A 19,254-nucleotide genomic window follows, 5' to 3' on the forward strand; every position below is an offset into this window, starting at 1 on the left:
ACAATATTTGAATTTTCATGTAACAATACAGAAAGTCAACGAATTTTTAAACAAAAATGGTAAACTCTTTGTTATCAGCTATAAGAATGATTTAATTTGTATGTGCGCATAACATTGAAAATTTTGCATACGTATTAAGCTGTAAGAGCCCCAGTGAGAATTTAAATAAAGAAATTAATCATTAAATGCTTTTGGTCGGTATTGCTTAAGTTATGGTTATTTGTGAAATAAGTCTTATTATTCAGCAATATAAAAAATTATATTTATACAATATATAATCCAATAAAGAAGCTAGCAACCGTTAATTGAAAAAAAGATTTCTGTAGTATTAATTGTTTTTGAATTAATAATACATTAAATAATTATATCAATAGAAATATTTAGTTAAAATTACTAACAATTGCTATGACAAGTAATTATTAAATAATATCTCTGTAGCCAAAACAGTCATATTTGTTAATAAACTCAAACCCTAATCAATCATTTATAAACATTAATTAATCTATTCATTTATAATACAATTACACTCGCTTCATTAATTTGGCGACTTAATTTAAAATCTGGGATTTACAATTTTTGTAATGCCAATAGGCTCAATTTTGATAAGCCATTAGGACAACAGAATTACAATTTTAATACTGTTAATAGGCTCGATTTTGATAAGCCGAATTACGATCTTACAATTTTCGTACTGTTAATTAATAGGCTCAATTTTAATAAATCATTGCAGAATTATTTCTTTTCATTTCATCATTCTAACACTAAAAGTCACTCATTTATTTACCTATTAATAAAATCATTTATTTGCTTTCATTTACTTACTTTCTTTCCGGATGAATTATTGATTAACAGTAAATGAATGCTTGTTGGCGAATCACTGCCGTGATTTTTGGTGATTTCAAAACCAGATTAAGCTAATGTCTAAAAAAGACTTGCATTTTCTTGTCACTGCAATATTTTTGAGTGATAAATAAATGAATTTTCAGCCAAAAAAAGTCAAGAAAGGTAAGGCAAAAAAAGAAGAATTACGTCGAAAAAGAGAAGAAGAACAGCGACTTCGAGAAGGTAAGCAGAACATGACAACCACTTAAGTTATATAAGCCACCATGATACTTTGCAGAACAATTTTTTTCTATTTTTTTTTTCTGTTTGTGAGATTTTTAACAGATCTTATAAAATTTCCTTTCGCTGATGTCAAATTTGTAATCCGTTTCTCTCTTAAAGCTGCGTTTTTTATAAAATTTTTCGTTTATTGTTTCTTGAAATGCGCAAGTTTAAAAACGTTATATATAATAGGGGGTTGGGTTAATGTTGCTACAAACTTCTAGGTAAGTTAGGGCTCATCATCAGAATTAGAATTGCATGGGAACCCATGCCCGGATATGTCGTCATACGCAGCTAGGGGCTTTCACTATTATGAACTATTTCTTCGTATGCATCTGAACAGGTCATAGAAGGGAAGAACCCCTATTCGTGTATGATGATATTTCCGGGCATGGGTTTCTATATAATTTTAATCATGGGTGATGTACCCGAACTCCCCTTGAAATTTGTAGCCAGAAATAGAAATTTGTCGTTTTTTTTATAAAACGTTTCTGAGCTTGTACATTTCGACAAAAAGTAGACTAAATATTTCATTCAAAAGTAACTAATTTCATATTTAAAATCCTCACATCCGAATCAGGCACGATCAAGTATTTGTGTAAATGAAACTATGCAATGTTTCCCAGTGCCATCTAAAAAAATGAACACTTAAATGAAATGCACATTAAACGCATAAATTTAAAAAACATGGGCATTTTTTACATTATTACGCATATTTTGGGCAATTAATTTAATTTGTTGTGCCCAAAACGCAATTTTTTATTGCGTTGTATATTATTATTAGTTATCATGAGCATATAAATGATAATATTTCATTATGATACTGAAAATCCTTAATTTATTTGAGAGAAAAATCTGTTTTAAAATGAAATTATATTTTCGTTCTAATTAGAAACATTCACTACATGCATGTGAGTTGACCTACATACCTAGAAAAAGTCTTTAATTTCTTCGAATTTCTTTTTTGTTCAGAGCAAGAGAGGAAAGAAAAGGAAGAAAGACAACGACAAAGAGAGGAACAGCTTAAAAAAGAAGAGGAGGAAAGGATAAAAGCTTATGTATACTTAAAGTTCTTATATTTATTGTTATTTGCAAAGCAATTTTAACTCTTAACAAATGCAATATTTTTTTTCCTCTTACAATCGCGGCATCATTGTGATGTCTTCATAGAGTTGTCTTTCAAACGTTAAGAATTCTGTATTCTGCAGCTTTCTATATTATTTTAAAATGTATAATAAATAAAAAAATTAATAAAATTCATTTATATAGTCATATAGCTTAATCACTAAATTACTTAAAAATGATTTATATCGTGCATATTGATAATTATTTTGATAATCATTAGTTACTCTTAATAACTTTACAGTAATATTGTACTAGAAGAGAGATTTGGTACTAGTATGTGAAGCAATTGACCTTCGTTGTAATAAATGAACTAATGCATTTTGCTTGCCCATACAATTTTTTGTTAACAATAATTAACAATTGCTAAATAAATTCATTAATAAAAGCGTGATCATAATAATATTCATAATGATTTATTATCGATATTCTTAATGTTTATGTTATCTCGCTACATTTTAACTGATTCATAATTAGCTTATGTTCTGATTTTTATGGTAATTAATTTTTAAATAAAAAAAATTCGTAAATTATTTATTTTTAATAATTAATAAACATTTAAAAATTAATGTAACCCAAAACTAATCAAACTAATTAAAAAAATTAAAGCATTTTCGGAAATTTAACAAAAGAATTTGAAGTGAACAGTATCTGTATAAATTATTGTAACAATAACTTGAAATTATATTTATTAATTTAAAAATATGGTGATAGACTTTAAAATTGTATCCAAAAGTGCACAAATTTATTAATAAATATATTTACATAAAATGATTTAATTATTACATTGATTATTATAATTTCCATGAATAGTGTCATCATTTTCATACTTTCAGAGCCGTTATAAAATAGATCTATTGAAAATAGCCTCCAGCAATTTAAACTCATGCGTTCCTAAAATCTGTCAAATGAACTAAACAAATTTAAAATAAGTAGAAGGTCTCCAACAGATCCATTTTAGAAAGGTATCATTTTCCGACTTTTTTACTGTATTACTCAAAAGGTAAGTAAAATAGTTCATAATGGATCAAAAAGCCTTATTCAAAAATTCTTTAAAACGCTTATTAAGTGTAAAAGTTGATAATACAATTTAATTTATTAGGAAGAAAAAACGCGTGAAGAACAAAAGTCATATATCAATGATTTGCTACAAAGAATTTCAGTACTTTGTGAAGAAAATCAGAAGAAAGAATGGGAGGAAAAAAGAGTAAAAATTTATGTTTCTTACTTTAACTACTTCTTTAAATGCTATTCATTTCCATTAATTTTTAAAAAGTGTCTACATTTTATCATCTTTTTTCCCGTTCGAAAACGTATTTCTTACTATCCAAAATAACTATCGTTTGCTAATTTTGAAATTTTCATGTTCTAAAAAATAAACCAACACTAGACTCATATTTCAATAAATAAAATAAATTCAAATTAGTTTTCAGATTTTAATGCACATAAATACATAAAATACTGCCAACAATCAAAAATATACTGAACAAATATATTGTTTTATTTTATTCTAAATCAAATATTAAAATTAAAAACAATCTCAAAACGAACCATTTAAAGAATCGCTTGCTTTAAATATTTTGTTAATTGGAAAATTTATGCCTATTTTATATACTATAAAAAAAAATCTATTATATATATATATATAAGATATTTAAGGACATTTTTTGTGCAACGCATCATCTGATAACAATAATTTGCAAGTAAATTATTTAAAATTTACAGGAATTTATAAGCTGCTTAAAATAAGAAACTAAATTTGCTATTTTGCGCAGAAAATTTAAAACGAAAAATATCAGTAACAATTACAAGAAAACATTTTAAAGTATATCATTCAATAAAATCCTGAAAAAAAAATTTTGTGATCTCATTATTTCGATCATATTTCTGTAATTAGGTAAATTCTACAATCACATTTTCTTAATAAATGTGCATGTTTTCTTAAAATTATATATTATTTGCAATAGACAGCAAAACTCTGATTATCCATGACCTACGATATCAGCTTAGTTATCCGTCGGAAATTTGTAACAGTATTATTATTGTTATTATTATTTATTACCCATTTACAAAATGGGTGTTGTTTTGGGTTTGATGGCGTGCGCACCTTATTTGAACGTCGTCACACTTTTCAACTGTGTTCAAGAGTAATAATAAACAGTTCGCATGCGTCGTCATTGCATGCGTTGCTATGGCGACAACTGCTGTTTGATAATTTTTTTAGAATTCCTTTTTTCACTTTTAATTTTGTTATGCATTAAGTTGGTGAGTTTATTTTTGAGATATGGAACCAGGGTGATCCCATAAATACTTCTTTGTGAATAAAAGAGAATTTCATCATTTCAACGATATTTTTGTTTTTATTGTTTTAGTTAAGAATCAAAAATTCTAACCTACAGTTCAAACTGGATCGTTTTCAATACTAATTCAGGTGAATATCACAAATAAAGTGGGTTAAAGAAAAAAAAATAGACGACAACCATTTTGCCAATATGTAACCTGTGATCGCCTTTTGGTGTTCACAATTTTTATTTTATTTATTTTTTTATCCCGTATGAAAAGCTGGTATTCAAAACAAAATACATTCTTAAGCGACAGAAACCTTTTAATAATCAGATGGCACACACTTTTTATTTTTGATATCGTTGCATTAGAAAGACAAAGGGTATAAAGTAAAATCCTTGACCAATTTATGTTCCGAATAACACAGCTAAATACCACAATCTCGAAACAAATGTGATGTAACTTTATTATCTATTGTATATTCGAAACAAAATTTTTAAAAAAATGGTCAAAACATTCTTTGAAAACATTTCTCTGTTACTTTAATTCTCTTTTGGTATTTTGTTGAACTATTCTAATCCTGTCAAATATCTTGATCATTTCGAGGAAATGTAAAATGATTTTGTGAAATCAAGGCTTAACAAAAATGATTTGATTTGATGCTGAATGCTCCAGGAAAGTGGATTTCCTGTCAAGCTGTCAAGTTTTTTATTAGATTGAGAAATAAAGAAAAAGAACGCCATGTTTTTATAAGGAAATCTTTAAGAAAAATTGTTCAGAAAAGTTTTCTTGCTGTTAGCTATGAAGTGATGAAATATTATATTTTCGAGATCGAACGGAATAAACTGGCAGAGTGATTTTAAAGTGTTTTACCCATGAATCTCCGAAATATCTAGATATACGCAGAAAAAATTAACGGGAACCGTTCAGTTATATGAACTACTTATTGCGTCCTTCATAGCATTATTATTTTAACCCTATAGTTTAGAAAATAAAGAAATTCAACTTTTTCTTTGTAAATTTTTTCTGTTTATTCAGCTTTCTTTATGTATTGCATTGAATTGAAATAAACAAACTTATAAAACTTCATCAAATTTTCTTTAATACAGGAATTTTTATTCAAAAATTGTCTTACTTTTGTTCTTAAAATTCTCTTGACTTCAACTGAAGTATCCGACTAGATAAAAATCTGCAATTTCGACGAAAATTTCGATTTCTTTTTCCCCTCTTATTTTCTTTTATTATTATTTAATTTAGGTAGGCGGGAACTTCATTTACGTCGCACAAGAGCTACACAATGGGCTATTGGCGACGGTCTGAGAAACATTCCAGAGGATGTTCCGAAGACATGGGGAGAGGGAATATAACTCCTCCGCTATGGTAGCTCGACGACCTACGCTTGAAGTCGTGCATTTTATGATAGATCAGTTTAACAAGGGCCGATAACGCGCTCCCTCGGTCCCTACAGAGGTTGATCAAAGTAGTCTCCCACCAGCTTACTGATCGCAGTCAGTGATGCTTGCCTTCGGTGTTCTACAGGGAACCGTGTCTTATCTACCAATCTACTGCGAGACTATTATTGTTTTTATATTAGAACTTTTTTTAGTTAGCTTTCTAAGATTTTATTCTTCGTTCTACAGAAATGATGTTATAGTTACTTTTTTCGCATGATAGCAGACGCTTTTTGTGGCAATTACATATTCTAAATGCATTAAAAAAAAAAAACTTCAGTAAATCACTTTACGCTAACACACATTACAAAAAAATTTTAATATAGAATTCTTTGAAACCTTGTACGCAGATTTTGTATAATGTTAACTATGTTTTAAATTAAAAGCTAATGTCTAAGTAAGAACTTATTATTTTTTTTATTTTGCTTTAAGTAAGAACGTTCAGAATTTTTCATTAAAAAACTAATATTAGGCAATACATTTAGTTCCATTTTATTACCTGATTGAAACTTTTTAAAGATTCTAGTTCAAAATACAGTTAACCATATTATTAATCTGGAAAAAAAATTTTTTTGATCTACATACATTCAATGAAAATTCAATGAATTCAATTTTTCTGTTCAATTTTGCCCTTATTTTGAAAAAATATTTTACGAATTTTTAAAGTCTCCTTCAGATTTATTTAGAATCCCTATTTACCAAAAGTAAAATTAAAATTTCAATTAAGGTTATTTTTATTTAAAAAAAAACTGTACGAATTCAGACAGAAATCTTAATTAAAAAACTGCATAATGAAAACAATATTTTGAATATTATTTTGAATATTATTTTAAAAGTTCAACCCAAAAACCTTTTCCTTGTTGTTGAAATCAGGTCCCTCCACCTAATAACTTGATAAGGCTTAGAAATCATATTTTGTTTTCCATAACAATAAAATAGGGTAGAAGTAAAAACATTTTCTTACTTCAAAATAAATTTCTGGCTTATATTGGTAGCACAACTTAGCAATGAATTTTATGCAAAATTATGTATATTAATCTCTTCGTCAAAAATATCAATGGTGTTGTTTCTTACAGTGGTCACGAGTAAGTTATAACGCAAAGTATACTCTGAGTTATAACTAATTGATCACAAACCGATAGAAATTTTGGAACTTATCGAACCTTCACATAATTCATACATTCTTCATATCGTTGTAATTCTTTACTTGATCACATGATACAATGATTCTTTTAACGCCTTACTGAGGTTGCAGAACGTTAAACTGATTTTTCAAAATGAAACATAATCGTGGTCTAAAACAAACAGTATTTTTTTAGAATTAATTTTTACTATTTATTTAAGAAGAATAAATCTTTTATTTTTAGATAATAGTAAAATCAAATTTTTGTAACTCGTTAGCCCAATCATAAAATGCGTCAACTGGATTTTTTTTAAATGTTTTTATAGTTTTTTTTTCAAAACTAGACAATTATGTGAAATTAATAAGTAAGAAACGATTAAGATTGAATACTTCATATCAGGTATTTCATTTTCAGTGGTATGATTATCTTTACAAAACCAGAGACATGGACCCCTTTGAGCTGCCAAACATAAATGCATACATTACTCAATGGAATGATGAAGGAAATCTTGAGATTCAAGAAGTATTTCACAAAACACAACAAACACTGAAGGTAAGTACATAATCATAAAACGTATATTAAATCAAAATAAATTTGCTTATTAATTATTATTTATTTAAATGCCTAAACATTAAAACAATAAATTCATTGATAAGTTTGATACAATACTTAAAATTAATGTAAAAAAATTACAAAAATACTATTAACATGATAAATTACAAAATTTAAGCTATAACTCAATAATGTCATTTTCCATTTTAACCTTGAGTAGTGAATTATTAAGATGAGCTGTAAAATACCCATTGCCTTTGATTCTAAAAAAGTAAGCATAGCATTGATAAATTAGGTGTTAATTTAGACCCCATGTTTCACAGATTGTGCTTAATCCCATACTTTCAGAGTTTAAAAAATATATCTTTCTAAGTATAACACCTAAAGAAAATATATTTTTCAGTTTTATTACTTGATTCAAATTGCCGTTTGCAATTGTTAATAAAGGTGCCAAACAACGCTTTTAAGCAATTAAGATTGTACGTAAAAATTTGACAATGAAATATATTTTCTTCCAAATGTCAAAATGTCATTCAAAATGTCAGTTCATGTATTCAAAATGTCAGTTACGATTTTTTTTCTTCCTTTTTTTCGACTACACATATTCTCTATTGAATGATAATGATTATTTGACAAATGTGTGAGAAAAAAACAAAGAAAACATGTTATGGTGTATATAGTTTAACCCTTTTCTTCGATCATTTGCTTTTCTCATTGAATTTGTTGAAAAATTTTTAAACAAAACAAAAGATGAATAAAAACAGAGAGAAACTTTTTAAATATCGTTCCACTTTAAGAAAACATATTTCCTCAATTTTGAAAACACCCTAGCTGAAATATTCTGTAAAAACGGAGGATTCAAACAAGGAAACAATTAAAAAAATCGATTCAGTATTTTTTGAAAAAAAGTGCTACGAAATTGACAATTGGCTGGACAATAACATCCAAAAAGAATGACATCTGACTCACATTAAAAATAGTAATAATTAATTTACATAAATGTAAACACATATATAACACAAATACAAAATAAAAACTTATTTTTTCCTTGGAAACTAACATTATTTTCATTTTTAGAATTTTCATTGAACATTTTGTAAAATACTTAAAAAGGCAAAAAAAAAATTTATAAAATCTAAAAAAGAATATATTTTTTTAAAAAAAACTGGAAAGTTTTTAAAAAATGGAAGAAAAATATAAAATTTTAAAAAAAGCTTAGAATTAAAAAAAAAAAAAAAATAGCGAAATTAAAATCTTTAGTACAAATCATTAAAAGGCTATTAGGAACAAGAAGAAAAATCCGTACTTATTTAACTTTAAATATAAACTATAAAATTAACTATTTAAGAATAAACTTTAATTATCTTACTTTCATTTTCAGTTAATCGATGTTATTGAAAATGCTGGATATATGTATCCTTGTGTTGGGGAGAAAACATTGAAACTTTGGTGTGAAGTAGGATTTTATTTACGTTTCACAAAAGAGAAAATTCTATCAAGTTTTATTGATTCTATTTTTCCTCATTAATACCATTATACATGCTTTACAAAATGTTAACACAAGTATACTTATCATTTCAGGGAATTTCTAAATTAAAAGATAATATATTAAAAAAACTGGATGAAGCCTCTTTCATTCTTCTTAAGGTATATATTCCTATATTTTAAATTGTCAATTATTTTTTATTTTGTACTAGAAACGATTTAAGAAATTAGGTATTGTAGGTATGAGAAGTAAAAGAATATACAGATGGGTGACAAAATAATACGAACACCTGTGAAAAAGTGTGACTTATTTCACACCTGCAGTACAGCCGCGCCACCTGCAACAGAAGTCTGCCACCTAGTGAGCGTGAAGAGGAAGCTATCAGTCTCTCAACATTAGTCACCGGTGTTGCATGAGTTTATCTAACTAGCTTTTATAAGGTGAAATGTCTGACCTGTCAGAATTCCAAAGAGGGATGATTGTTGGGGCGCGTTTAAGTGGAGCATCGGTGACAGAAACATCAAACCTTTTGGGGTTTGCAAGAAGTACTGTATCAGCCGTTATGACAGCATACATGAAAGAAGGTAAGACGAAGTCTTCAAAGCAAAGCAGTGGCCGAAAGTCAAAGCTTGATGATAGGGATAGACGTGTTTTGCAGCGCGTAGTAGCTCGAAAACACAAGCAATCGTTATCCGAGATAACATCAGACATGAACAGTCATCTTCAGGACCCCGTTTCAACAAGAACTGTTCAAAGAGAACTTCATGCAGCGAACATTTATGGGAGAGTGGCAATTCGTAAACCCTTGGTGACAGCAATCAATGCTTTCAAACGCCGTCAGTGGTGTAAAGGTCACAAAGGCTGGTCCCCACAGCAGTGGCAGCAGGTAATATGGTCCAATGAATCATCCTTCACGTTATTTCAGACCACCGGATGCGTTTATGTCTGGAGATCACCCAAAGAAGCGCTTGATCCTGAATGCCTCTTACCAACTGTGAAGCATGGAGGTGGCTCCATTATGGTTTGGGGTGCGATATCTTGGCGTGATCTTGGGCCACTAGTAAGTCTGCATGGGAGAATCAAATCTAATGACTATCTTAGCGTTCTAGCGGATCATGTTCATCCTTTTGAACAGACTGTATTCCCTGGAGAGCGACCGATTTTTCAAGACGACAACGCCCCTATCCACACCGCTAGGTGCGTTCAAACATAGTTCAAAGAGCATGACAATGAAGTTGAGCATCTCGCCTGACCCCCTCAGTCTCCGGAATTAAATATTATTGAACGTTTGTGGCAATATTTGGAGTCTAAACTTCGTTCCCGATTCCCACCTCCATCAAATCTTTTGGAATTAGAGGCCGCTTTGCAAGAGGAATGGCTTAATATTCCTTTAAACGTTGTCCATGACCTTTATGCATCGATCCCACGTCGTATTAAATCTGTAATTCAGTCAAAGGGTGGTCCAACTCCCTACAATAAAGATTTTCTGATATTTCACAGGTGTTCGTATTATTTTGTCACCCATCTGTAGATGTTACTGCTAAAGTGTTGAAATCGGTTACTCTACAGATAATCATTTTGCTAATGAGCAGATTTACTTGGTTGATCCGTTAAAATTTCAAAAAAAAATTATTTCTCAATTTATTTAAGAAATCTGCAGACTATCTTTATAATCTGCATATTACCTACCAGACATTCGTTAGTGAAAATAACATCTTTAATGTAATTTATTTATTTTTCGCTATCTAAAAAAATAAGATAGTATAATCAAACAATCAGCACATTAGTTGATAGGATCAATCTTTTAATTTCAATCACTTTAAGAAACTATAATACAAAGAATATTATTACAGTTAAGGAAATCAACATGTCAGTTGCTAAATTTTCGATATCTAAAGAATCAAGTCAATAAACGCAATCAAACATTGAAGAGCGCTTTTGGTCGATTATAATTCAGCACCCGGCTTACACTGACCACAGTGCAGACGTAAAATATCCTCAGTGGTAGACGGATCATGGGTTAGAGTCCCCTCTCCGTCAGGCTAACCGTGGAAAGTTTTCGTGTCTTTCTTCCCCACGTAAAGCAAATGCGTTTTAGTTTCGTCAAAAAGCCCTCAATGAAGGCAAATTTTCCCCTATACTTGATCCCGGAGTTTTCTTGTTTTCTGGATTGTGATCAAAATTCAAGGATACGGAGTTGAACATTTGTAGTCGTAAACTCAAAATTGGGTCGGATAATTAACGACGGTTATAGTACAAAATAATTTTTTTTTCTTCAAAAAAATCAACATAGAGCAAATCATTACCTACGTACATAACCTAGGTAAATTGTGGAAAATCAATGATCCCGCACCAGAAAATAAATGATTCCAGATTTGCTGGTAATGGTGCACAATAAAATCAAGACATAAAACAGGAAAATGCTATATCCGAACAGCTCTCCTCTTGGTTCAGGCCTGACAAACCCTCTGCTTTTCATGGATTTCAAAAAGCAGAAAAGTACCATGGGGGTTCCAAAAATCTTTAAAAAATTATCTTATGCTGGTTTATAAAAGCATGAAGCATACCCTATATGCTTTCCAGAAGCACTCTTCAACAGAGTATCCACAACCTCATTGCTTCTCTCTGTTTCATAGTGATTGTCCTTAATTTATATTTTTCTAATTCTTGTAAAAGAAGTCAAAGACTGTACACATTAAGGTTGATAAAATTAATATTTAAGTGAAAAGAAAACTTTCACAAACCAGTGACTATTAATCATGCTCTATAACCAATAGCAGTGTTTAAATCAACTGAAACCACTTTATTAGGCGATTTCTAGCGAAAGGCGCATGCATTCTAGTCCCACTGCTTTTTCATGATTTTAATCCCCCCTTTGTGCCCTTTTGAACTTGACCCTTTGACGCAGAATTTTTATTAAACATGTTTTGCATACTTTTTCATTATTTTGTATGGTATTTTATTATTTTAGGTAAAAATTAGTAAGAAATATTATATTTAGCATTTTAATAACTTATGATTATGAAATACAGCATGAGACACCGGAGTCTTTTTCCGCGTTGAAGGTAAAATCTTCCAAACACGGTTCACTTTCAAACAATATTTTTTTCAAATTCGCACTTATTTGCAGTTGTTTACATCACAGAGAAACACAGTTATACATCATTGAATTTTTTTTAATTCTTAAAATCTATTATTGATAAATTTTTGAATATGAATGAAATAAAATTTTGACATTACTTTTTTTTTGTTTTTTGGATTTTATGTTTTAGTACAGAATATAATTCTGATAATCTGATTTTTTGTAACTATCAGACTGTATTTTATAATTAAAAATATATATATTTTTGCTTGTAATTAGAGGGTCAGAAAATATATATATATATGGGTGATTCTCACGAAACATGATATTCACTGTCCCTTGCTCCAAAATCTAATACTATAACACTGAAAGAACTTTTTTTTTAAATAAAGTTAATAAAAACCATTGCTGTTAGTATTTTAAAATGACTTTGCACTAGCATTGACTGTTTTGTATACTTAAATTTTATTGAATATCAAAATGTCATTTTCCCCCAATATGTCCAAAACAATATTTCCAATAATAACTAGCTTCAAAACTTCCCATACATTTTACAAAATCTATTTTTTTTTTTTTATCTTATCCTATGTAAGCATTTCTGGAATATACGCAGAGGGTATTGTTTATTAAAACTTCGTTTAAAATAATTTTTTCTGTCAATAATTTGTTTGCCCCATAAAAATCTGTCATTTTCCTGGCTACTTTTATTTAGTGATTTATAACCAAAATAGATAGCGCCAGGAATCAATATCTTATGTTAATAGATTGATTAGATACCCTCCTATCTGAACATGTCTTGTTGCATGAATAAAGAGCCAATTTTCTGGCTCAAAATCTATTTCAAAAAATTTTTCAAGGAGAGTAGGTTTTTATGCTGTCATTTTCCTGGCTTCTTGAAATCATTAATCACAAAAACTACATAGATTTATTTGAGTTATTTTAAGAAATACTGTTGTTTTCTGCAAAATTTAAATGTCTTCGGCCAAAATATTAAATTAAAGTAAAGTTATATGCTATAAAATAGCGAATTTGTCATTATCCTGGCTTATGAATGCCAGGACATTGAAGTGTTACCAGAAATTCTTTTTAACTGCTAATACTGTAAAGAGGGAAAGCAAATATTAACCTAATACCAAGTTTATGTATGATTGTAATATGCTTGGATGTAATCAAAGCTATTTATTTATTTAATGATTGATTATTATACACAATTTTATTCTGTACATATCCACAACAAAAATTTTTTTGTTTCTTTCTACAGTGGATTAAAAGAATTAATTTAAGCAAATAATGGTCCATCTAACATAAAGGCTTAAGTTGAGTTACTTACTATTAACTTAAAATGACTATTTTTTAAACTTCTAAGGTAATATGTCCTTTTCCTGGCATTCAAGATTTGGTGAATTTCTATTTTTTTTTTTTTTTTTTTTCTCGAGCAAATGTCAATAAACTACACTGCTGTCTATAAGATATTAATAAGTGTAGCTAAAGAAGTATACAAAAAAAATTTTAGATTATTTTGAAGACTTCAAATTTGAAGAAATTTTTTGGTCCGAATAGTCATGTTTCGTGAGAATCACCCATATATATAAAAGAGACACTGGTGTCCCATCTGCGCCAAAGGGTTAAATAGTGATAATAATTGATCAACGTTTGAAAGTGATTGTATTTTTATTTTTTTTTTATTCAAATATTAACTTTAGCAAACCCTTATGTGTCTAGAAATTTTGCTTCATTTTTTACAAGGGTTCTAAAATTATATATATTAAAGGCTGTACTACATCAAAAGTGATGTAATTTTAAAAAATTTCCAAAATTATTCAAAAGATATCACTGATTAATTTATTAAAAAGTGTACATTTTTCAGGAGGCAAATCAATATTTAAATGATAAAACTGAAAACATGGAATACAGTATAAACTATGAACTGGATGGTGGTGACAAACACATAAATTTATGCTTATGGGCAAACTTACATAGAGCCTTCAGAAAAAGAGGTTTAGAAATATTCCATTTCAAATTTCACCTTCCTTCTGAAGTTGTAGAAGAGGATTGTGCTATTAGATTATTGTTTTTGGATTTTAATCACATTTCTCCTGGAGAACAAGCTTTACTTAAAGAGACAAATAATGTTATATCGAAAACTGAAGGTGAGTTTGATAACAAACTAATATTTGTTTAGTTCTGTATTATTCAAAGAAATCATTCTATTTTCTAGGAAAAGTTTCAAAAAAATCATTGATGTTTTACGTTATTTAAATACAATAATAATAATAAGCTAGTAATAATAATAATAGTGAAAAAAACACACATAAAAAGGTTAATAGACGAACGACAGCTGTTTCGGTATTATTATTTCAGACATAAAATAGAAATAAAAAAAAAACTTACCAAACTTATTTCATATTTTTTCAAAGGATTATTTATGTTTTATGTTGACTCCCATTCGTCGTTTTCCTTATCTATCGTCGGTTAATAAGTAAATATTATCTCTCTCTCTCTCTCTATATATATATATATATATATATATATATATATATATTTATATGTATAGGACAAAATAATAGGAACACCTGTACATAGTACCGCTATGCACAGGTGTTCTTATTACTTTGACCTATACCTGTATATATATATATATATATATATATATATATATATATATATATATATATATATATATATATATATATATATATATATATATATATATATATATATATATATATATACTTATCACATTTCATACACTTATCACATTATCACCTTAAATTGCTTGAAAATAATTCGTACTGGTAATTGTTCCGAACCTATTGCTCTCATTTTGTTTTTAGAGTTTAAATTTTAGTTAAAAGCCTTGTTTCAGTATTGCCTGTGTTTATATGAGTGTTTCACTGGCACATTCAGTTGAAGCATCATTTCGCTGATGGTATTATTCACCAAATGTATTTTTCAATTTGCAATATTTAACAGTATAGCTTTTTCAAAAGAAATCAACAAAGAAATGGAAAAAAAATATAATTAATAAATAAAATGTGTGATGAAATCCTGCTACAAATTAAAGTTTTAAATGTAAAAAGAAAAGTAGTTCAATTTCCTTATTTAAAAAAATATATATGTTAAATATGGACTAGAGAATATCTTTCATAACAAAGAGGGGGGAAATTGATAAAATTAGTGATTGAAGGTTAATATGTTATTTCTTAACTGATTTTGAAATTAGAGTGCAAGGAATTTGAAAATTTATGGAAATAACTTAACACTAACATAAATTTTTTTTATAGTTTTTAAATAATAACTTTAAAAAATATAATACAATATAAAAAAAATATACACAAAATATCATTTTTGACCATTACTTGGTGTAAAAAATTTTATATCACGAAATCTCAAAAATCTATACCCTTCTAAAATTACAAGAAAAGTCAGTGATTAAAAATGTTAGAGAGTATTCAATCAAATCAATCTGAAATCAAATATGTTGATATAATCTATCCGATTTTCAAATAAATATTATATATTATACATTTTAATTTACAATTTTAGTTCATCAGTTTTTTTATTTTATCAATTTCATTCAGCAGATGGGCCTCAGTTCATCGATCAAAAAGAATATTTTTTAACCGGAGGAATTCTTCATTTTGATCTGTTGGCCATTCCAAAGCTTACCGTACGCCAAAAAGGCATCACTTATATTTATAGTAAGTTTAAAACTACTTTTCTTCCACAAATTTTGCTTGATTTTATTTTATTAAGAAAGTTTATATCTAATCGTTACATCGGATTCTTACTGTATATTACGTGGAATTTTTACATAAAATTGTGAAACCTTTAAGAAAGAAATAGCAACGGTTATGTTTAAATTGCAGGAGAACAACCTGTTTTAAAAAGAATTCCTTATAAACAACCCGTGCAGCTTAGACATCTTCTCTCACATGACAAAAAAAACACAATTCAAGAAATTCAACAGTCAATTTTCGAAGAAGGAGAAGAAATTAAAAAATTTGACGAAGATGTGGAAAAAGTTCCATTTGCTTCTCAAGAAGAACTTGAGCAATTGGAAAAAGATGAGGTGAAAGTACCATCCAGCTCTACAGAAGAAACTGATGCATTAGAAGGTGTGGAAAAAGTTCCATCTAATTCTGGAGAAGCGATGCAAGATTCAGAAGCAGAGAAAGAAACTGACGAAGATTTAGGAGATGTTATTTATCTAAAAATGAAGTATTTTTTTAAAAATTTTAATCTACTACAACTTTTTCAAGTTAAGTACTGCTCCTAATTAAAAAATCAAAGTTATCTTGCAACAGTCACTATCAAGGGGTTTATTGAGGTTAAGGCGCCACAATTTCGACCAAAGGTACGATTATGGTTGTTGTATGCCCGTTATGAACACATAATTTGGGGGTATCGTAATTGTGTGGAATTAACCACTCTTAACACTAAACCATTTATTATAAAACAAAAAACGATAATATTAACAATGATAATTCGAAATATGTATAGGATTTAGAAATGAGGCACTCTTAGGTATTAACCCTTCTACAAATCATTCTTATTTTTTATTCTCTTATAGAAGTCGTGTATTGACTTTAACCTTGGCTGTGAAGTATCATGATCACCTAACCAAGACAGTGGCCAGATGATCAACATGTTAACTGGCCGGAATTACTTTCCTGATAAGCTGGTACTCGTCAATCTATAGCTTTTTTATGGCTTCGAGCCGTCCTGGGGATCGAACCCGTTTTCCACAATAACAGTTCAGAGCCTCAACCACTGAGCCGTCGCGATTCAATTAAAAACGTTAATGCTAATTTAATTTCATATCTTTATTCGGACTTATCATACATAATTCACACTCGTGCAAGAATATTTTCATGTTTTTTTTTTCGTTTCTTTTTTTAAGTTTTACTCAATTAATATAACTTTAATACATATTTTAATATTTGTGTATACCTACATAAGCATTAACAAACTACCAACTGATCTGAAACATTGAAAGAGCTCTAGCCCAAAGATAAGATGTAGCCTTCAAATGAAAAATATTTCGAAAATTAGATCAGAGACATTTCTATTTTATACATATATTAATTCATATATAATTTAATTACTTTTGAATTCTCTTAAAGAATGTATTTTGAAAAGCTTACATGAACTGAATAATATTTTGTTTGTAAACACAATTCTCCAGCTAAATTGCTTTTGATTTCACTCATTAATTCTTTTTTGTTTTTAAAAAGGTTTTTATCAATAGTAAAACCCACTTTTAAAAGGGTTGATTTTTCTTTGACAATATTACCATTACAAATTTTGTAAACATTTTTTCTCTTCTATTTCTTTATTTTTTCTTCCAAGTTAAGAGTTTTCGAAAATAACATATTAACACTTTAAATTCAGATTGCCAAATAAAGCGATATTTTGGGAAACTCCAAAGCCATCTCGTCTTTGTCCTGAAAACAACAGATTTGCTTCAGAAGGAATATATGATGTAGAATATAATCCTGGTAAGACTGAGAACATTTTGTTTCGAAATCCTGAATTATTTGTTAACAAATTGTACTTAAAAGAATTTCCGTTAAGATATCTTTAACGGTCTCGTGTTCTAAGAACAGAAATATAAAAAGGTTTGAATTGTTAACAAGTCTTTTTCAGGAGTACTAGGCCTTTGTTGATTTTTTTTTTTTTTTTTAATATAGTAATTCTCACGGTAGCTGGTGATCATAAATCTGTCAAATTAACGAATCAAATTATTCGATCATTCTTTCTTCATTCGATCCATCTGAAACCCAAGTGATTCAATTCAAATGTCAGTGAGCAATTTGGAAACACAGAACCTGAACATTGATACGTTATTCGCAAAATTTTATCGGTGAAAACGTATCCAAATAGTAGTAAATTCCCTTCAGTATTTTTTGTCATTTTACATTCAAAAACAGAATACAGTGGAACTCTTTAATCAAATGCAATCGAATCGGATCAAACTCGCCTTTGTCATAAACTTCATGATGTTAATCCGCATTTGGAGATGATTAGTTGGACGACAATGGGGTAATCACTGGAGATAATTGGTCAACTTTGTGGTCAATCTAAGTAGTATATAAATCAAGCAGCCCTTGCTTGAATGTATACCTAGGCCACCTGTCAAAGACGAGTATATTAACTTCTGAACCAACACACAATATTTATGAATTAAAAACCATGATAATGGTATAAATGAGTGATTTAAAACGGACAAGCTTAAGATATTGCCAATTGGGATCCTAACAGTGATCTAACGGAGAATTGAATAATTCAAATAATATAATTTCAAGAGAGAGCAATAAAAAAAATAAAAAAAAGAGCTCATGAAAGAACAATTGTTTTCATTCATGAAGCAATTTTGCCTAAAAATTGTTCATAATCAAGTGTTATTTAGCTCAAAAATAATTTAAGAATATTGTTGAAAATTCTTTCTCACAATCGAAATAAGTCGATATTTAAAGAATTTTTTCCACAAATTGTCCTCTATCAAGTAAAATTTACTAAGCTGTTAAGATTTATTTTCCATTTTTTTAATAAGTTCTAATGATTGTTCACGTAGTTATTTGTTTATCTGTATTATTTTCAGAAAATAAAGAAGTCTCTTTTAAAACGAGCCAGTTTGGTACATTTGGATTTTTTCAAAGAAGGCACTTAAATCTTTCTTACAAGGCAAGTATATCTCATTTTTAAGCATTATTGGCAGCTATGAATCTAACTTACACGTAGCAAGTACAATGTTTAGATTTGTTATACAGTAAATTAAATACTAATTGATAATAAAGTTACTTTCCAAAATTTTTGATTAAATGAACTACACTTTTATTATCTAAAATGCAATCGGTATTGTTCAAGGATTCATCAATTAGACACCTTAATGGTTACAGACGATGTTAAAAGTTACGAAATCAAACACAAAACCCTACTTCCGGAAAACAAGTATTATCTTTTTTGGAGAATTTCGAATTTCTGACACTTCAAAATCTATGAAGAGGATCAACCTAGGAAATATGGTCCCTATAGTTCAGTCAGTGA

The 19,254-nt window shown here is 28.6% G+C and overlaps 1 protein-coding gene across 2 annotated transcripts in view; it reads left to right on the top strand.

The window, feature by feature from the left end:
• The window catches only part of LOC110282058 (dynein axonemal intermediate chain 7), a 22,994-nt gene continuing 3,740 nt past the window's right edge, over positions 1-19,254 (top strand). Inside the window, exons 1-12 of one of the 2 annotated variants that reach the window (XM_087150122.1) lie at positions 1-59; positions 987-1,065; positions 2,077-2,162; positions 3,329-3,433; positions 7,499-7,636; positions 9,018-9,092; positions 9,218-9,283; positions 14,072-14,354; positions 15,789-15,905; positions 16,074-16,425; positions 17,599-17,705; positions 18,809-18,891. In XM_087150122.1, the coding sequence (XP_087006248.1) occupies positions 57-59; positions 987-1,065; positions 2,077-2,162; positions 3,329-3,433; positions 7,499-7,636; positions 9,018-9,092; positions 9,218-9,283; positions 14,072-14,354; positions 15,789-15,905; positions 16,074-16,425; positions 17,599-17,705; positions 18,809-18,891 (1,494 nt within the window). In that variant the 5' untranslated portion in view covers positions 1-56. Of the gene's footprint in view, positions 60-959; positions 1,066-2,076; positions 2,163-3,328; positions 3,434-7,498; positions 7,637-9,017; positions 9,093-9,217; positions 9,284-14,071; positions 14,355-15,788; positions 15,906-16,073; positions 16,426-17,598; positions 17,706-18,808; positions 18,892-19,254 lie in introns of those variants that run through there. The other variant, XM_087150121.1, reaches the window with a different exon arrangement.

Source organism: Parasteatoda tepidariorum, chromosome 8, assembly GCF_982258835.1.
Source record: "Parasteatoda tepidariorum strain Cologne lab strain chromosome 8, Ptep-v5.0, whole genome shotgun sequence".
Taxonomy (NCBI): domain Eukaryota; kingdom Metazoa; phylum Arthropoda; class Arachnida; order Araneae; family Theridiidae; genus Parasteatoda; species Parasteatoda tepidariorum.